A 14,769-nucleotide genomic window follows, 5' to 3' on the forward strand; every position below is an offset into this window, starting at 1 on the left:
CATGACAAAATTTCATTTTAATTAATCACTAGGGGTGGGCGATATGGCCCTAAAATAATATCACGATATTTCATGGTCTTTTTGCGATAACAATACTCTTGACGAAATGAAAAAACACAGATTTCTTTTTTTTTTTTTCAAGAATACACTACTGCACAATACTATTAATGCACTCCATATATCTCCATATATCCAGTGCTGCAGTAAAATGAATGATACTGTCTCTAGTAGATATTTAATGAGAAATGAGAACCGTTTGAATTTTTCTTTTGCTAAAAACAGATGTGATGTGATATTTAGGGATGAGTGATATGGCACGATATTTCAGGGTTTAATATCGTTCACGATATTCAAAAATGTTGACGATATTATCGCGTACGATAAGATATGGCACACCCCTATTAATCACACTTGTTTTTCACAAGTTTTTTATAGTGGATATATAAATGTAAATTAAAGAATGAATGTAAAATGTAAAATGCAATTATATTTATATTAGTGTTGTCAATTAAAAAAAGAGAAAAACAGAGAGACGGAGAGAGAGAAAAAACAAAGCTCTCTATCCGGGTCTGAGCTGAAAGTCTGAACTGGAGCATTACAGATAAAACATTATTTATCCTGCTTCTGTTGCAGTAACTGTCTCAACGATCTAGGACAGGTTTTCTACTAGATTTAAAAAAATTGCTGTAAGGTTTTGATTGCACTCTCACTAAGGTCAGGATGTTGGATGATCACCACTCCACTTAATCCACAACCCATCCCAAAAGTATTAAATAGAGCACAATCATTCCAGAGAACACAGTTCCACTACTCCACAGCTCAGTACTAGGGGTCTTTATACCTCTTTAGCACACACCTGGCATTATTATATAAGCTCATATAGGCCAGGGACCAGACAAACTATAAATATGTGCATTTGCACATCTGTAGAATGGGTGTCGTCAAACATAAATTGTACATTTTAGACAGATCAGATGTGACACTAGATGACCTCCTGATTCATTACTGTATATCTACTAAGGGGCGACCATTACGGATAATGTTCTTGAAAACACACTGATTATGATGTTTTGCTTCACTTTTTTTTTTTTTTTTTTTTACAGACTGTATTACATTTTCATGTGCTGCTCATAGTGCTGCTCAGCTAATGGAACGTCTAAAAGCTCTGACTAACACATGTATGACACCCTTCTGCACCTGCTATATTAAAAGCGTGCTGTTGTTAGCAAGTCACCAGCAAACAGGAAACAAAATGCGTCTGTGTTTATCATTGCAAGCTAACTCACTGTGGTTAGTGGAGCTGTATCTACAACTGCTTATACCCCACGGCTGGTCTCTTAACAGTGTACTGTAGCGGCTGTGAAAGAAATGTAAATACCCAAAGGAAATCTAGACTTTTTTTTCTTTTTTAACTTTTTTTTTTTTTTTTTTTTTTAAAACATACCGCCATTTGGTCTTCGTTTACACAATATTAAAAGATTAAGGTAATACAAAACATAAAGCATATTAGTAAAATGTAATTCATTGAAATGCAATTTTCTTTTTAGGATAAACCTTACAACACCACAACGTTAAGCAGAACTTGCTGGATAGTTATGATTGTTGGAAACTCCTTTACATTTTTTGCAGTCTGTTATTTGATTAAACTTGCCAGGGTAGCCTGAACCGACTATTTTGGCAGTCATTTTAAATGTTCTCCAAATGTGCTCAATGATTTTGCAAGCATTTGGTACAAAATGATATTTTGTATCATTTAAAAGATTTCCACTCTTTTTGTAGCATAATAGTGGCACTTTATTAAGAACAAAAAAAAAACAGCATTACTGTAACTGCTTACACTACAACGTTTTTGAAGCATATTACTGGATGCAATTTAGATTTTAAGAGTTATTTTTAAAGAAAATCATCTTAGATTGGTAAAATTAAATTATACTTAAATTAGTGGTGTCAATCTTTTAAAAATGAATTAAAATAGGTCAAACTATACTAGCAGTACTTCGGCCTGTACACGCTGTGTGTCTTTTTTTTTTTCTTTTGAAATTCTGAACCATCTAGAAAAATGTTTCCACACTGAAGGAGAACCGGACCATGGTTCAGTAGATCCTGACCGAGAGCACTTTTTTTGATCTGACCAAAGTAAACTGGTTCACAGCCTAAACTGAAAAGTCTAAAAATCCAAACCAAATAAGCTAGGTGTAAAAGCTCCCTTAGACTAGAATAATGTATTCCTTGACTCATTTGCACCTACAACCTCTTGCACTGAACTCTTTGGATCTAGTCATGGTGACCCACTCACTTTAACAAGACAGAGCATGTTCTAATAATTTCAGCTGATGTGCTGCACCTGATTCTAACTTAGACATTTTGTGTAGTAATAAATGTGGAGTGTCTGATATTTCCTTACAAGAAAATGTATCAAGGTTTTAATAGGGTGTCCTATTTCTTTCACGTGACTGTATATGTCAACAGTGCCTATAATTAGAACATCAAGTTCAGACTTTCACAGCATGGTTCTGTGTGTGTGTGAGAGAAACATATTAAGAGAACCATGGGACCTTCACTTAAACAGAGGACCACTGTGTTTGTGTGTTTGAGCTATGGTACCTTCTCAGTAGCGTACGTCCAGAGGCCTACAGTGTGTGAGAAATTTGCTTCCAGCTGGGCGCGATCGCAGCAGCCTTCAATCCTGTGCAGCACCTCCAAACAGCTGAGGAACACCCAGCAATCCAGTGCCCCCTGAACAACTGATACCTGCACAACAACATACATAAAAAAAAACAGCAGAGAGTCAGACTCAGAAAAAAGCTCTATCCGGATGGGATTAGTTTCTCAGAGGTTCCTGGGATAATTTTCTCTTTTATAGGGGGGTCCTCTGTGATTTTATTCTCGTCCGGAACGACCATGTATGTGTTTTTCTCAGACATCCTTTGAGAAAATTACAGGCTGAGTTATCTCCTGTTTTTCACTGAACTACGGTCCTCCAGTAATTTTAGTCCCATCCGGAGTCACATCTCTAAGTTTCATCTTCTCGCGTTTAATAAAATAGCTATTTGTCCTCTGCCACGCACCGTTATTAAACTTTGGTCACGTGTTTCCACAGAGATCTACGTAAACACAACAGCCAGTGGAAATGGAGGAGCTACTGAACGCGATGTCACGTGACCGAGAAAGCCAAAAAAAAAAAAAACGAATGCAAGAGTTTTATCACGGAGTAGAAGTAAGAAATATTTTTCAAAGACGTTCCCCAAAAAAACTACACACTCTCTAATAATCTCAGAAACACTTTTTTTTTTTTAAACCTTTCGGTTTACTAATTATTTTATAGCACAACTACACTTTATAGCACTTCACGTACACACACAAACTCTCTCACCTCCAGCAGACGCAGCTCCTGGACGCAGTTGTGTAGCAGCTCCAGTGCCCTCTGCGTGACCTCCCATGGCCTCTGCAGGAAGATAAGCAGAGTGCACTGGCGGGAGAAGAGGTAGCTGCGCAGGTCAAGCAGGCTGGCTTCACTGCGCTGGATCAGCTCCCGCTTCTCCATGTCTATGGGTCTGCGCAGGAGCAGCCCGTTCCAGCTCCGCACCGGCTGGCAAAACGAACCCAGCCAGTTCGCTCCATCTGCTCATCAGGAAATAAAAAAGACGTGCATCCAATAAGTGAAACTAGAGTTAACATTTCACTACTACTTTATAATGGAGGAAATTTGTTTCTTTCAAAAAAAAAAAAAAAAAAAAAAAAAAAAAAAAAAAAACACGAAACCGGTTCTACAGGAGTTGCAATGTCTCTCTATTTCACTTCACATCCACTTTCTGAAGGTCCTGCTCTTGCATAAAAAGCTTTGCCCAGCATTGCCCCTACATTCTTGACCAGCTTCTGCTCTAGGCTATTTCACCCCAAGATCTTTTGGTAGTGGTAGATGCAACTTTTGGTAGTGGTCCCTAGTGGTTTCCCCACATCACATTTGGAGACAGATCCTGCAGCCTCAAGGCATTCATGTTATGGATCACTTTTATTCTACTTGCTTCCTTCCCTTTTCCTAAACTGTGGCTTGATTCTTTGCCTCCTTATACCTTCTTTTTTTCCTTCTTCTCCAGAGACAGAACAAAGTCTCTCAAAAGTGAAGCCACCACAGGTCTAGTACTTCTGCTAGTTTGCAATTTGATTTGTAGCTCCACACATCACCATAGGTTTCAATGACACACTTTCCATTTTCCACCTTCTACTTTCCTTCAAAACGGTCTTTGCATCTCCAGTATCTAATTCCAACAAAATTTTCAAAAACAGAAGAAACTGACAGCTTTGGCTGGATCAGATCATCTGCTTTTTGTTCATTACATGGAGTATTTCTGTTGCTACATGATTTATACTGTTACTGATAAAAAGAAAAATACATTTAATGGACACTACTTCTGACCTGTGAACTCAAAAATGGTTTAATAATTTGGAAGAAGGGAGTGAGTCTACCAAATGAGTAGGTGCATTGGCGTAGGAACCGGGGGGGATGGGGGGGACATGTCCCACCCAATATTAGAAACAGGTGGTTGTGTCCCCCCCCAAAAATGATATCGTTTCACTCAGATCAGCTGTACTTTTTATGAGACAGACCGGACCAATCACGGAGCCGGTTCAGGTATTAAGTCCCGCCTCTCAGTATAAACAGCCAATCAGCTTGCTGGTTTTGCGGCGCGCGCCGGCAGTGTGCTGTTGGGGAAGCCCCTCCCCCTCACTGTGAGATTTAGCAGCGGGATCGGGCCGCAGCAGCTTCAGCTGATTTTAAAACAGATCTGGATATACGGTGGTTTTTCTAACAGAAAGGTAACGGAGCTAAACACATAAACTGTGATATGTTTCTGATAGCTGGTTAAAAACACACGTCTTTGAATCAGCACACAGATCAAGTTTATTAATAAACTGCAGCTGTGTTAGTGAGTTAGCTTAACTTTAAAATTAGCTAAATTGGGAGACAGGGTTAAAGAAAAAAACAGCTATATATGTAATGTTCAACTTGACCTGTACCTGATCAGCTAATCACTATTTCACTATTAATTTAGGATTACAGGACTTACTCTAAGCTATAATGAACGAAAATTAATTTAGCTAACTAGATATCTAGAAGCTGGATGTAGTGGATAGCCAGAATGTAGTACAGTACTTTATGTTAGTAGTTTAAAGCAGTTTCTTAACCCTGATCACTGCCCTTAAAATTGTGCGTTTTCCAGCGGATTTAACTGATCAGCTAATAAACATTTATTTATTGAGTTTACCTGTTAAAATCCCTTAGCTCCCTCTAGACCCTAAATCAATCATTATGTATATCCAGCAGTGTATTAGACACATCATACCACCACTTTATTAAATGCCTTTAAAGCAGAGGAAGCTCTAGAATATGCAGAACAGTGTTAATATGCAGTAGAATATGTAAGAACTGGGTTGAGAAACACTGCTGTTGGGTTGGGTTGGGTAGTCGAGTTTAACGCCACATCAGCTCGTCGGCTATTTCGCGGCAGGAAAGGTACTGTCTAATCACAAGGTTCTACGATCTAAGCCATCGCAAGGCAGACAGACACAGACAGACACACAGACACATTCACTCACACACTCACACCTAAGGGGCAATTTCAATCAAGTTCCAATTAGCCTGAACGTGCCGTCTTTGGACTGTGGGAGGAAACCGGAGAACCCGGAGGAAACCCACGCAGACACGGGGAGAACGTGCAAACGCCGCACAGAAAGACCCGGGACGCCCCAGGAAACACTGCTGTAACGTGACTTCTGTTCATTTGTAGTTCACAGTAAGACCACTTATCCTGATGTTTATAAAAATCTCTATGAAACGTAAAGTTACATTCTTTTACATAAAAGGACAACATCTTAAGAAGAGCTCTTAGTAGAAAAAAAAGCGCAGGAGAAAATGTAAATATATGACAGAATTATAATGCCAATTCATAATAATAAGAATAATAATAAAAAATAATACACAAATCTATTATTATAAATATTAGGTGATAACTGATCATTTTTGTCATATGTACAGTTGTGGTCAAAAGTTTACATACACTTGTAAAAAAACATAATGTTATGGCTGTCTTGAGTTTTCAATAAGTTCTACAACTCTTATTTTTCTGTGATAGAGTGATCGGAACACATACATGTTTGTCACAAAAAACAGTCATAAAATTTGGTTCTTTCATAAATTTATTATGGGTCTGCTGAAAATGTCACCAAATCTGCTGGGTCAAAAATATACATACAGCAACAAAATTTGTCAATTTTGGTGATGTAGCGAGTTGTGTCAATCAAATTAGCTTCATGTCATGGCCTCTTCACTTCTTGTAAGTGATTCTGATTGACTACAGCTGTTGACTTCTCATGAGCCCATTTAAATAGGGCTCATTTGACCCAGTGATTAGACTCAGCTACAAAAGCTACAATGGGAAAGTCAAAGGAACTCAGTGTGGATCTGAAAAAGCGAATTATTGACTTGAACAAGTCAGGGAAGTCACTTGGAGCCATTTCAAAGCAGCTACAGGTCCCAAGAGCAACTGTGCAGACAATTATACGCAAGTATAAAGTGCATGGAACAGTTGTGTCACTGCCACGATCAGGAAGAAAACGCAAGCTATCACATGCTGCCGAGAGGAGATTGGTCAGGATGGTCAAGAGTCAACCAAGAATCACCAAGAAGCAGGTCTGCAAGGATTTGGAAGCTGATGGAACACAGGTGTCAGTCTCCACAGTCAAGCGTGTTTTACATCGCCATGGACTGAGAGGCTGCCGTGCAAGAAAGAAGCCCTTGCTCCAGAAAAGGCACCTTAAGACTCGGCTGAAGTTTGCTGCTGATCACATGGACAAAGATAAAACCTTCTGGAGGAAAGTTCTCTGGTCAGACGAAACAAAAATTGAGCTGTTTGGCCACAACACCCAGCAATATGTTTGGAGGAGAAAAGGTGAGGCCTTTAATCCCAGGAACACCATGCCTAGTATTATGCTCTGGGGATGTTTTGCTGCCAGTGGAACTGGTTCTTTGCAGAAAGTAAATGGGATAATGAAGAAGGAGGATTACCTCCAAATTCTGCAGGAAAACTTAAAACCATCAGCCTGAAGGTTGGGTCTTGGGCGCAGTTGGGTGTTCCAACAAGACAATGACCCAAAACACACATCAAAAGTGGTAAAGGAATGGCTAAACCAGGCTAGAATTAAGGTTTTAGAATGGCCTTCCCAAAGTCCTGACTTAAACCCCATTGAGAACATGTGGACAGTGCTAAAGAAACGGGTTCATGCAAGAAAACCATCACATTTAGCTGAACTGCACCAATTCTGTCAAGAAGAGTGGTCAAACATTCGACCTGAAGCTTGCCAGGAGCTTGTGGATGGCTACCAAAAGCGCCTAGTTGCCGTGAAAATGGCCAAGGGACATGTAACCAAATACTAATGTTGCTGTATGTATATTTTTGACCCAGCAGATTTGGTGACATTTTCAGCAGACCCATAATAAATTTATGAAAGAACCAAATTTTATGACTGTTTTTTGTGACAAACATGTATGTGTTCCGATCACTCTATCACAGAAAAATAAGAGTTGTAGAACTTATTGAAAACTCAAGACAGCCATAACATTATGTTTTTTTACAAGTGTATGTAAACTTTTGACCACAACTGTATATAATTCAGACATTGTATGCATAATTTTAACGTGGAGTAACATGTTTAGGTTGTAAAATCACCTTATAATAATAATTTACTTTTAATTAGTCATTAATTAGTAATTTCCACAAATGTTGTTCTAGGAAACTATAGGGTGGGCTTGGGTTCATATTGGCAAATGCCCCCCCCCCCCCCCCCCCAATATCAAGCCCGCTCCTACGCCCTTGAGTAGGTGAGTCTGGTTCCACCTCTCTCTGCTCTCTACTGACTCTGGCTGCAAATTTGACAACATGGCAGGTAATTTTTGAAAAGCACTATACCTATATTTGTACCCAAATTTGAATCAAAACCTCCAAGAAAACAGATGTGTAGAAACCACTGTACCTCCGGCTCCAAAGTTGAGCACATACTGGGTGAAGAGAGCATCCAGTTCATCGTACTGGACGAGGGCATCTTCATACTGCTGTAGCATCTCAAACACAAACGCCAACTCCTCCTACAAACAGAACACCACAGAAAAACCACAGAGATTAAGCATCCCACAGCAGAAGGAATGTTCTAAGATAAGTTGATACTTGCCGGCATAACTGCTGTTAGTTTTATTTTTAGGAGAGAAGAAAAAAAAAACTGTTCCTAGATCAGCAGTCTCATATCGAAGGGGCTGACACACAGATCCTCTGGGGATTAATTATCACTTGCAGACAGTGAAAGTACTTTGGGAGACTGAGAGGAGATAAAATAGTTGGATTTAAGGCAACACTTAACAGTTAAAGAGAAGATATTAGAGTTAGTAATAATTTTATTATGATTCGTTTATTAAGATATTTAAATTATTTTAAACATCAGACAATTATGCAACATTTTACAACCTTTCAATTCAGATATGAGATAGATGGGGGACCATTTTACGCACCCAGGGAAAGACCAGTTATGCTGATTAAAGATCTCATTCTGCTAAAACACACCTTTTGTTGTTTTTTTTGTGAAATACTATAGGTCTCTCTGAGTTGTATATGATGCTGCATAAGAAACTCTCTCATCCTCCCTGTCTGCAGTAGCTAGTAAAAGAAAATCCTCAGAAATACGAGTTGATCAGAGAGACATTAGGGTGTTGACGTCAACCAGTGAGTTCATGGCCTCGCCCTCCTCAGCTCAGGACCGCCCACAGACAGCGCTGAACCCTGTCCTTTAAGTTTTAGAGTAAGACAGACTGGGGAGAAGGCAGCTAAGCGTTCTCTGCTGCAGTGCTGTTAGCCAATCATGACCAAGAGCCAAAACCTGTCTTCGTTCAGAGCCCTCTAATTCAGTCTAAAGTAGGGCTAAATAGAAACACCTGAGCGCTCTTATTTTCACAAAAAACAGCTCACATGGCATTCACTCATACTAGAGTCACACAACTAGTCATTTTTAAAATGAATAAAAATCCATGGAATGAGACCTTTACCTGTAGTACAGATTAATACAGTGATCTCCTGATTATACGATCCAGTGCTTTGATGGTCATGCTAAATTCAAAAGATTCCTGACCAACAGCATTCGTAACAGAAGTACCTGGACCATGAAGTAATCACAGAAGCTCCAGCCAGGCTCGGTACGTTTCTCTCTGAGCGTACGCATGTCGTCTTCAAAGCGACCCAGGTTCTTAGTAAAGGACATGAGAAGCAGAGTGCGCAGCTTCGTCAGGAACGAGCTCCACGACTCCTGAGAGCGAGTAGATTCCCTCAGGGGGTCCGACAGGGCAACACACCTTGGGGGGGGGGGGGGGGGGGGGGGGGTGGGGGGGGGACAAAAGAGACAGCCTGAGCGATAGAAATAATAAGATGACTCTGGAAGGCCAAATGCTGCACTTATATGAGGACAAGGACTAGATTTGTGAATTTAAATACACCCTTTAAAATAAAGGCACTTCAAAATGTTATTGGAGTAATGTCATTTAAAGTACCACTTTTTGTTTTTTGTAATGAACCATACTTGTAATAAAGAGATACTGTAAGTGTAAAGTAAATTAAGAACATTGAGACAAATACAATACATATAATTTTACTGGTATTTGCCTCAAAATGACTCTGTAGATATTATTATTTTATTGCTGTGTAAAAACACAAAGATGATAATTTCTCAATTAGATCTGAGATCTAACTGTAATGCTTTAACTACAAAAAACTGTTTCATTTTTAGCACAGGGGTATTCTCATTTACCATGACTGATATTGTATCTCAATAACAGTACATTTATCACAGTCATTTTCCCCCATATACAGCATAGAGTCTCATGGGAACATTCGTAAATCCCTTTGCACACGCATTATAATGGCTCCTTAAGGCAGATCATTAAAAAGTTTAAGATATTACAGTAACAGTAACTATACTGTTGGCTGAGAGTGTTCCTACAGTGTTTCTACAGTGTGTCTTAACTGTAAAGCTCCCACACACAGCAGACATGAGTCATGCCTTTACATAGAGGCTCTGGGGAGGTGGGGCCTCAGGCCATAAATAGGGCCTGCCAGTTAAGTCCTCTCTAAAGTAGCACAGAACGGACAGCACAGACAACAGCACACAGTACATCTGATAGCACACCCCACATCCAAACACGCTGCCACACATTTGCATCAGCCTGAAAATGATGAGGCTTGCAGATGACCTTCAGCTGGTGTTAATGGACCGGAGGGAGCCAGGAGGGTCTGCAGCTGCTGCTGGGCTGTTCTCACCTGTCGCTTTGCTTGTTGCAGAAGTCGTTGCGGATCTTGTCCATGATGGAGGTGCGGGGCAGGATGTTGGTTTTGTTCTTCTTCTTTCCGTCGCTCTCCACCACCACGATGAGCCAGTCTGAGGAGCCGTGCAGCCGCAGGACGCCCTGCCACCGCTGCATATCCTCCTTCACGGAGGCTTTATAGGTCTCTGTATCCTAGAGCACGGGCACAAGTTGGAGATAGTCAATAAAAGGATTATTAAGGTTATTAAAAGATTTTAATAACAATATTTGTAACATTTTAAAGTTCAAGTAACTATAAAGTTTATTTCAGCTCTTGCTGCTAATCAATAAGCTAAATCTTCTTCTTCAGCAAGCCAATGCTAACTGACTGTAACTGATAATACACTCTATAAATAAAGAAACATTTAATCCAAATGGTTCTACAACCAAAGCCATAGAAGAACCACTTGTTACAGAGGTGCTGTGAGTTTGCATAAGCTTTAAAATATATAAATTCTCTGTTGTTTTAGCTGGGTCACAATGACCAGATTTAAGACATTGTTGATGTTTTCTGGGATCTGAGATGTACTGCTGAAGGCCGTTATCAAAATGCCTACGCTGTGCTGGCCTAAACCAAAATAATGTGCACTTGTTCTGTTCTACAAAGCATAAAGCCATAGTCTTTGATAATTATTCTCCTTCAGATTTCAGAGACTTTTTTGACTGAAAGACATGGAGAAGCATATAATGACATTTATTTTCAGGTCAAAAAAGATCAAATCACTAGATCCTAGATCTTATTTCTTAAACAGCCCAAAAAACATTAATTAGTCAAGAACCCTCTAAACTTCAACTTCTGGTCATCTTTAATGTCTCTGTACAGCACTAACTGATGCACATTTTTATATATATATATATACTGACAAACACTTTTTAACCTTAGGCTTTCGATTTAGGGAAAGAAATTCTACTATAATTCTACTGTAGCTGCATATTGTATCTGGCTGAGACTGATACTTACGCAGCAGTCAGTCCAGTAGATGTGCAGGAAGGGGAATGTAAGAAGAGCTTTGTTCCCCTCTTTAGGGAGCAGCTCCTCTTTGAACTGCACAAAATTAGCCTCTAGGTGGATCATCTTTGGTGCTCGCCCATACGACCTGCCAAAAACAAACAATTAGAATCAATATGGTCACAATACAATAAATACACTGTATGACCCACTGTAAAAAAATGCACAGGGTATATACAAAAATACAGACCTGCTGGTCAATATGTAATATGTAACTGCAATTTCTTGCACCAATCACTGTCACTCCTAAAAAAAACATATCTAATGCTTTAGCCTGGAGTGACTTTCCCAGTAGCTTTCTAGAAACACAATGGTCAGGTCACTAGCCTCTGTCAGGAAGCGTAGCCTGAACTCCACAGGGCTTGGAAAGCGAAACCAGTTGTCCTACTTTTCTGCTATTCCACTTAATAGAATGTTCCGAAATTGACAATGACTTTTGCCTTTCAGGCAAAAACAGGAAGGCTGCATACGAAGGTCAAAGACACTATCATCCAAAGGAAATGGATTGGTATGGTCCTGCTTTCCTAGTCATACATACAACTCAAGTGTCTTTTTGCACATTTAAAATGATGGACCAACACAAGTTTAAAATATTATTAATCTTCAAGTACAGTGTAGAGGATAACATCTACCTGTAGCCCACATTTTCAGTGCAGACCTATAAACAGCTTAGACAAGGGAGTTTGACCGACGAGAACTCACCTTTACTTTGAGCTAAATCAAGCTTCACTTAAGGCTGTAAATACTCACTCTGTACAGAAAAAACAGCAGACTGATAAAAACATGTCACAGTACATCTGTAGAGCTAAACCTATGTATAAAAAATGCACTCGCTGTCTATTTTATCAACTCAATTGACCACAAAGGAGCACTTTGAAGCACTTGAAGTTCTACAATCTGTAGTCCTGTATCTCTTTATCGGCATACGTTTTAGACTAAATCTGTTCTTTACTTGTGAGGAACCCACAGGACAACCACAGAGTAGAGCAGGTACTATTTAGGAGGTGGGTCTTAGATTCTTAGAACTGCAGTGACACTGACAAGGTAGCGGTGTGTTTGTGAGATTTGCTGATACAGATCCAATGAAACTTAAAGACAAAGTCTATACCAGTGGGGTCAACGACTTATCTTTGGAAGTCAAAGTGCACGGAATAAAAACTCCAAATAAAGAGGGTAAGTGTTTAAACAGCTTTACGTGGGTGGGGTTGTGGCAACATTCTAGTGGGACAAACCGAAAGAAGGGCCTCAAAGATGAGCACCTGGTCATCTCCGGTTTACAATAATCAGGGCTGCACAATGTGGACAAAAAGTCACATTGGAATTCTCCAATAAGATTACTTATATATTCATCTGGCTGTTGCTGCTATAATGATTAACAAGCATATACTCTAAAGATACATGTCGCTATAGGAAACTACAGGATAGGAAAAAAGCAGACATTGGAGGCAAGGATGGGTTACAAAAGTAATATATCTGCATTTTATTTAACTTAATTAATTACATTACTTAATAGAAATGTTGCATTTCTTTATAAAGATTAATGCAGCTGACTCCAGACACATTTATACCTTTATTAGACTTGTTTTATAAATGTGTATGCATCACTACAGATGTACATGACAAAAAATATTTCAAGCAGCAGCATCAACCTGAAATATAAACCGTAATCTGCCAGTCTCATAAGGCTGAATGATTGAGTAGGACAGGCACCCTCACCTTCTCCACTCCATTGGCTCTCTGGGCAGCTGCTGTGCCAGCAAACTGTAGAGACCTGTGAAGAGCGTCTGGTCCCCGGCACCTGCATGAAGACAAGGACGGCTGACATGACTCGTCTTTCCTCACATTAAAGAAACACATATACAACCTAATGCTGTCTTGAGAAATGACAGTTGTGTCCAGCTTAACGTGCAACAGATCTGAGATATTCTATTTACATGAGGACTAATACATCTTCCAGACAGCAATCCTTTTATCATTCTTATGAGCAACAAGGATTTGTTTTGCCAGCAGCATCAAATAAACACAAATGTCTTTGTGTGTTATGTAGGCTGTGTAGGTATTCAGGGCTTTTGTTTTATATGCAGCCAAAGTGAAAGGAAAAATATGCATTCATCAAATTCTGCTGCTGTGTCCTTGCACCCATTTTCACTCCTTTAGTGAGACTTTAGTTCTAAATAGTGGGTAATATGACAAAACACTGGACACATTTGCCTAGCAGAACAAGATATAAGCTGGTATCTGATGGAATTTTAACAACTGTATCCTCCTCAGCTTAGAGACTTTGGTAGAAGTGAGATAAAACCATTCTTGAAATTATTGCAGCCAATGTGCACTGAGGGCATGCCACAGTCATATACAGTCATATTCAGGTATGTGATCTTTTGACAGTTTTGGTTTCACACCCCCGCTGTCATTATTACCTATGTGAACTGTGTCTAATTATACCCAACACTGATTGGATTATAGAAGGGCATACATCAGACATTGCCGTGTTGCCATTTCAGCAAGACTCATGATTCAGTTGATACAGACCAAGACCACCTTATCTGGTTCAACCAATTTTTTCTATCATTTGGAACAGGGCACCATTTACACCGCCTATTTTTGTTTGAAAGGTGAAAAAGGTCTGGACCTAACAAGGAAGACGTGAAAGCACACTAGGGTATAGACAGGGACTAAATGACTTATAGAGATATAGAAGATGACAAGTCCTCATCAGCTTTAAAGACACTGTTGAGGGAGGTAATACTTGGCCACTTTGACAGTCATGTGTGTTTACTGCTTTAAATAAAACTGAAGACGCAAAAGCAATATGAGAGAACAGCATCCAATCACAGTGATATTGCTGCAGCACCTGTGGAACAGTGAGGGTTAAGGGCCTTGGCTCAAGGGCCAAATCACTATGGCAGTGTGTTTAACACTGAACCACTATGGGTTGTTCACATTTTGATCTAACTATTTAAAAACAAAAAAAGACACTATGGCAGTAAGAAAGCACAGCACAACACAAGCATACTGTTTCACTTAAAAAAGAAAGCCAATAAAAATATTTATGAAAGTAATTTAAGTTAACTAACAAACAGCTACAACTTTGGCACAGAAAACATTAGAAATAGTGCCAAACCTAAAATTAAATAACGATTGACTGGCATCAGTCTGGCTTTCTAAATACAAAAACAAAAGGACCTCAAAAACACAACTTCTTAAAACACAACAGAGGCCAATCTGAAGACCCTTCAGCTCCTGCCCACTTGTCCTTATTATGTTTTGGTTTATATGGTTTGCCATCAAGAAAACACACTCAAATGTATCACGTTTTAACATGTTCACTTTTAAACTATATGCTTTAAAATAATGTAAA

General features: G+C 39.4%; 1 protein-coding gene across 1 annotated transcript in view; it reads right to left on the bottom strand.

Moving 5' to 3' along the window:
• The window catches only part of trappc10 (trafficking protein particle complex subunit 10), a 30,800-nt gene that overhangs the window by 14,662 nt on the left and 1,369 nt on the right, over window positions 1–14,769 (bottom strand). Inside the window, exons 2-8 of the mRNA XM_049465574.1 lie at window positions 13,125–13,206; window positions 11,361–11,496; window positions 10,356–10,552; window positions 9,199–9,394; window positions 8,032–8,143; window positions 3,374–3,621; window positions 2,605–2,751 (exon numbers count right to left, since the gene is read on the bottom strand). Of these exons, the coding sequence (XP_049321531.1) occupies window positions 2,605–2,751; window positions 3,374–3,621; window positions 8,032–8,143; window positions 9,199–9,394; window positions 10,356–10,552; window positions 11,361–11,496; window positions 13,125–13,206 (1,118 nt within the window). The remainder of the gene's footprint in view (window positions 1–2,604; window positions 2,752–3,373; window positions 3,622–8,031; window positions 8,144–9,198; window positions 9,395–10,355; window positions 10,553–11,360; window positions 11,497–13,124; window positions 13,207–14,769) is intronic.

Source organism: Astyanax mexicanus, chromosome 16, assembly GCF_023375975.1.
Source record: "Astyanax mexicanus isolate ESR-SI-001 chromosome 16, AstMex3_surface, whole genome shotgun sequence".
Taxonomy (NCBI): Eukaryota; Metazoa; Chordata; class Actinopteri; order Characiformes; family Acestrorhamphidae; genus Astyanax; species Astyanax mexicanus.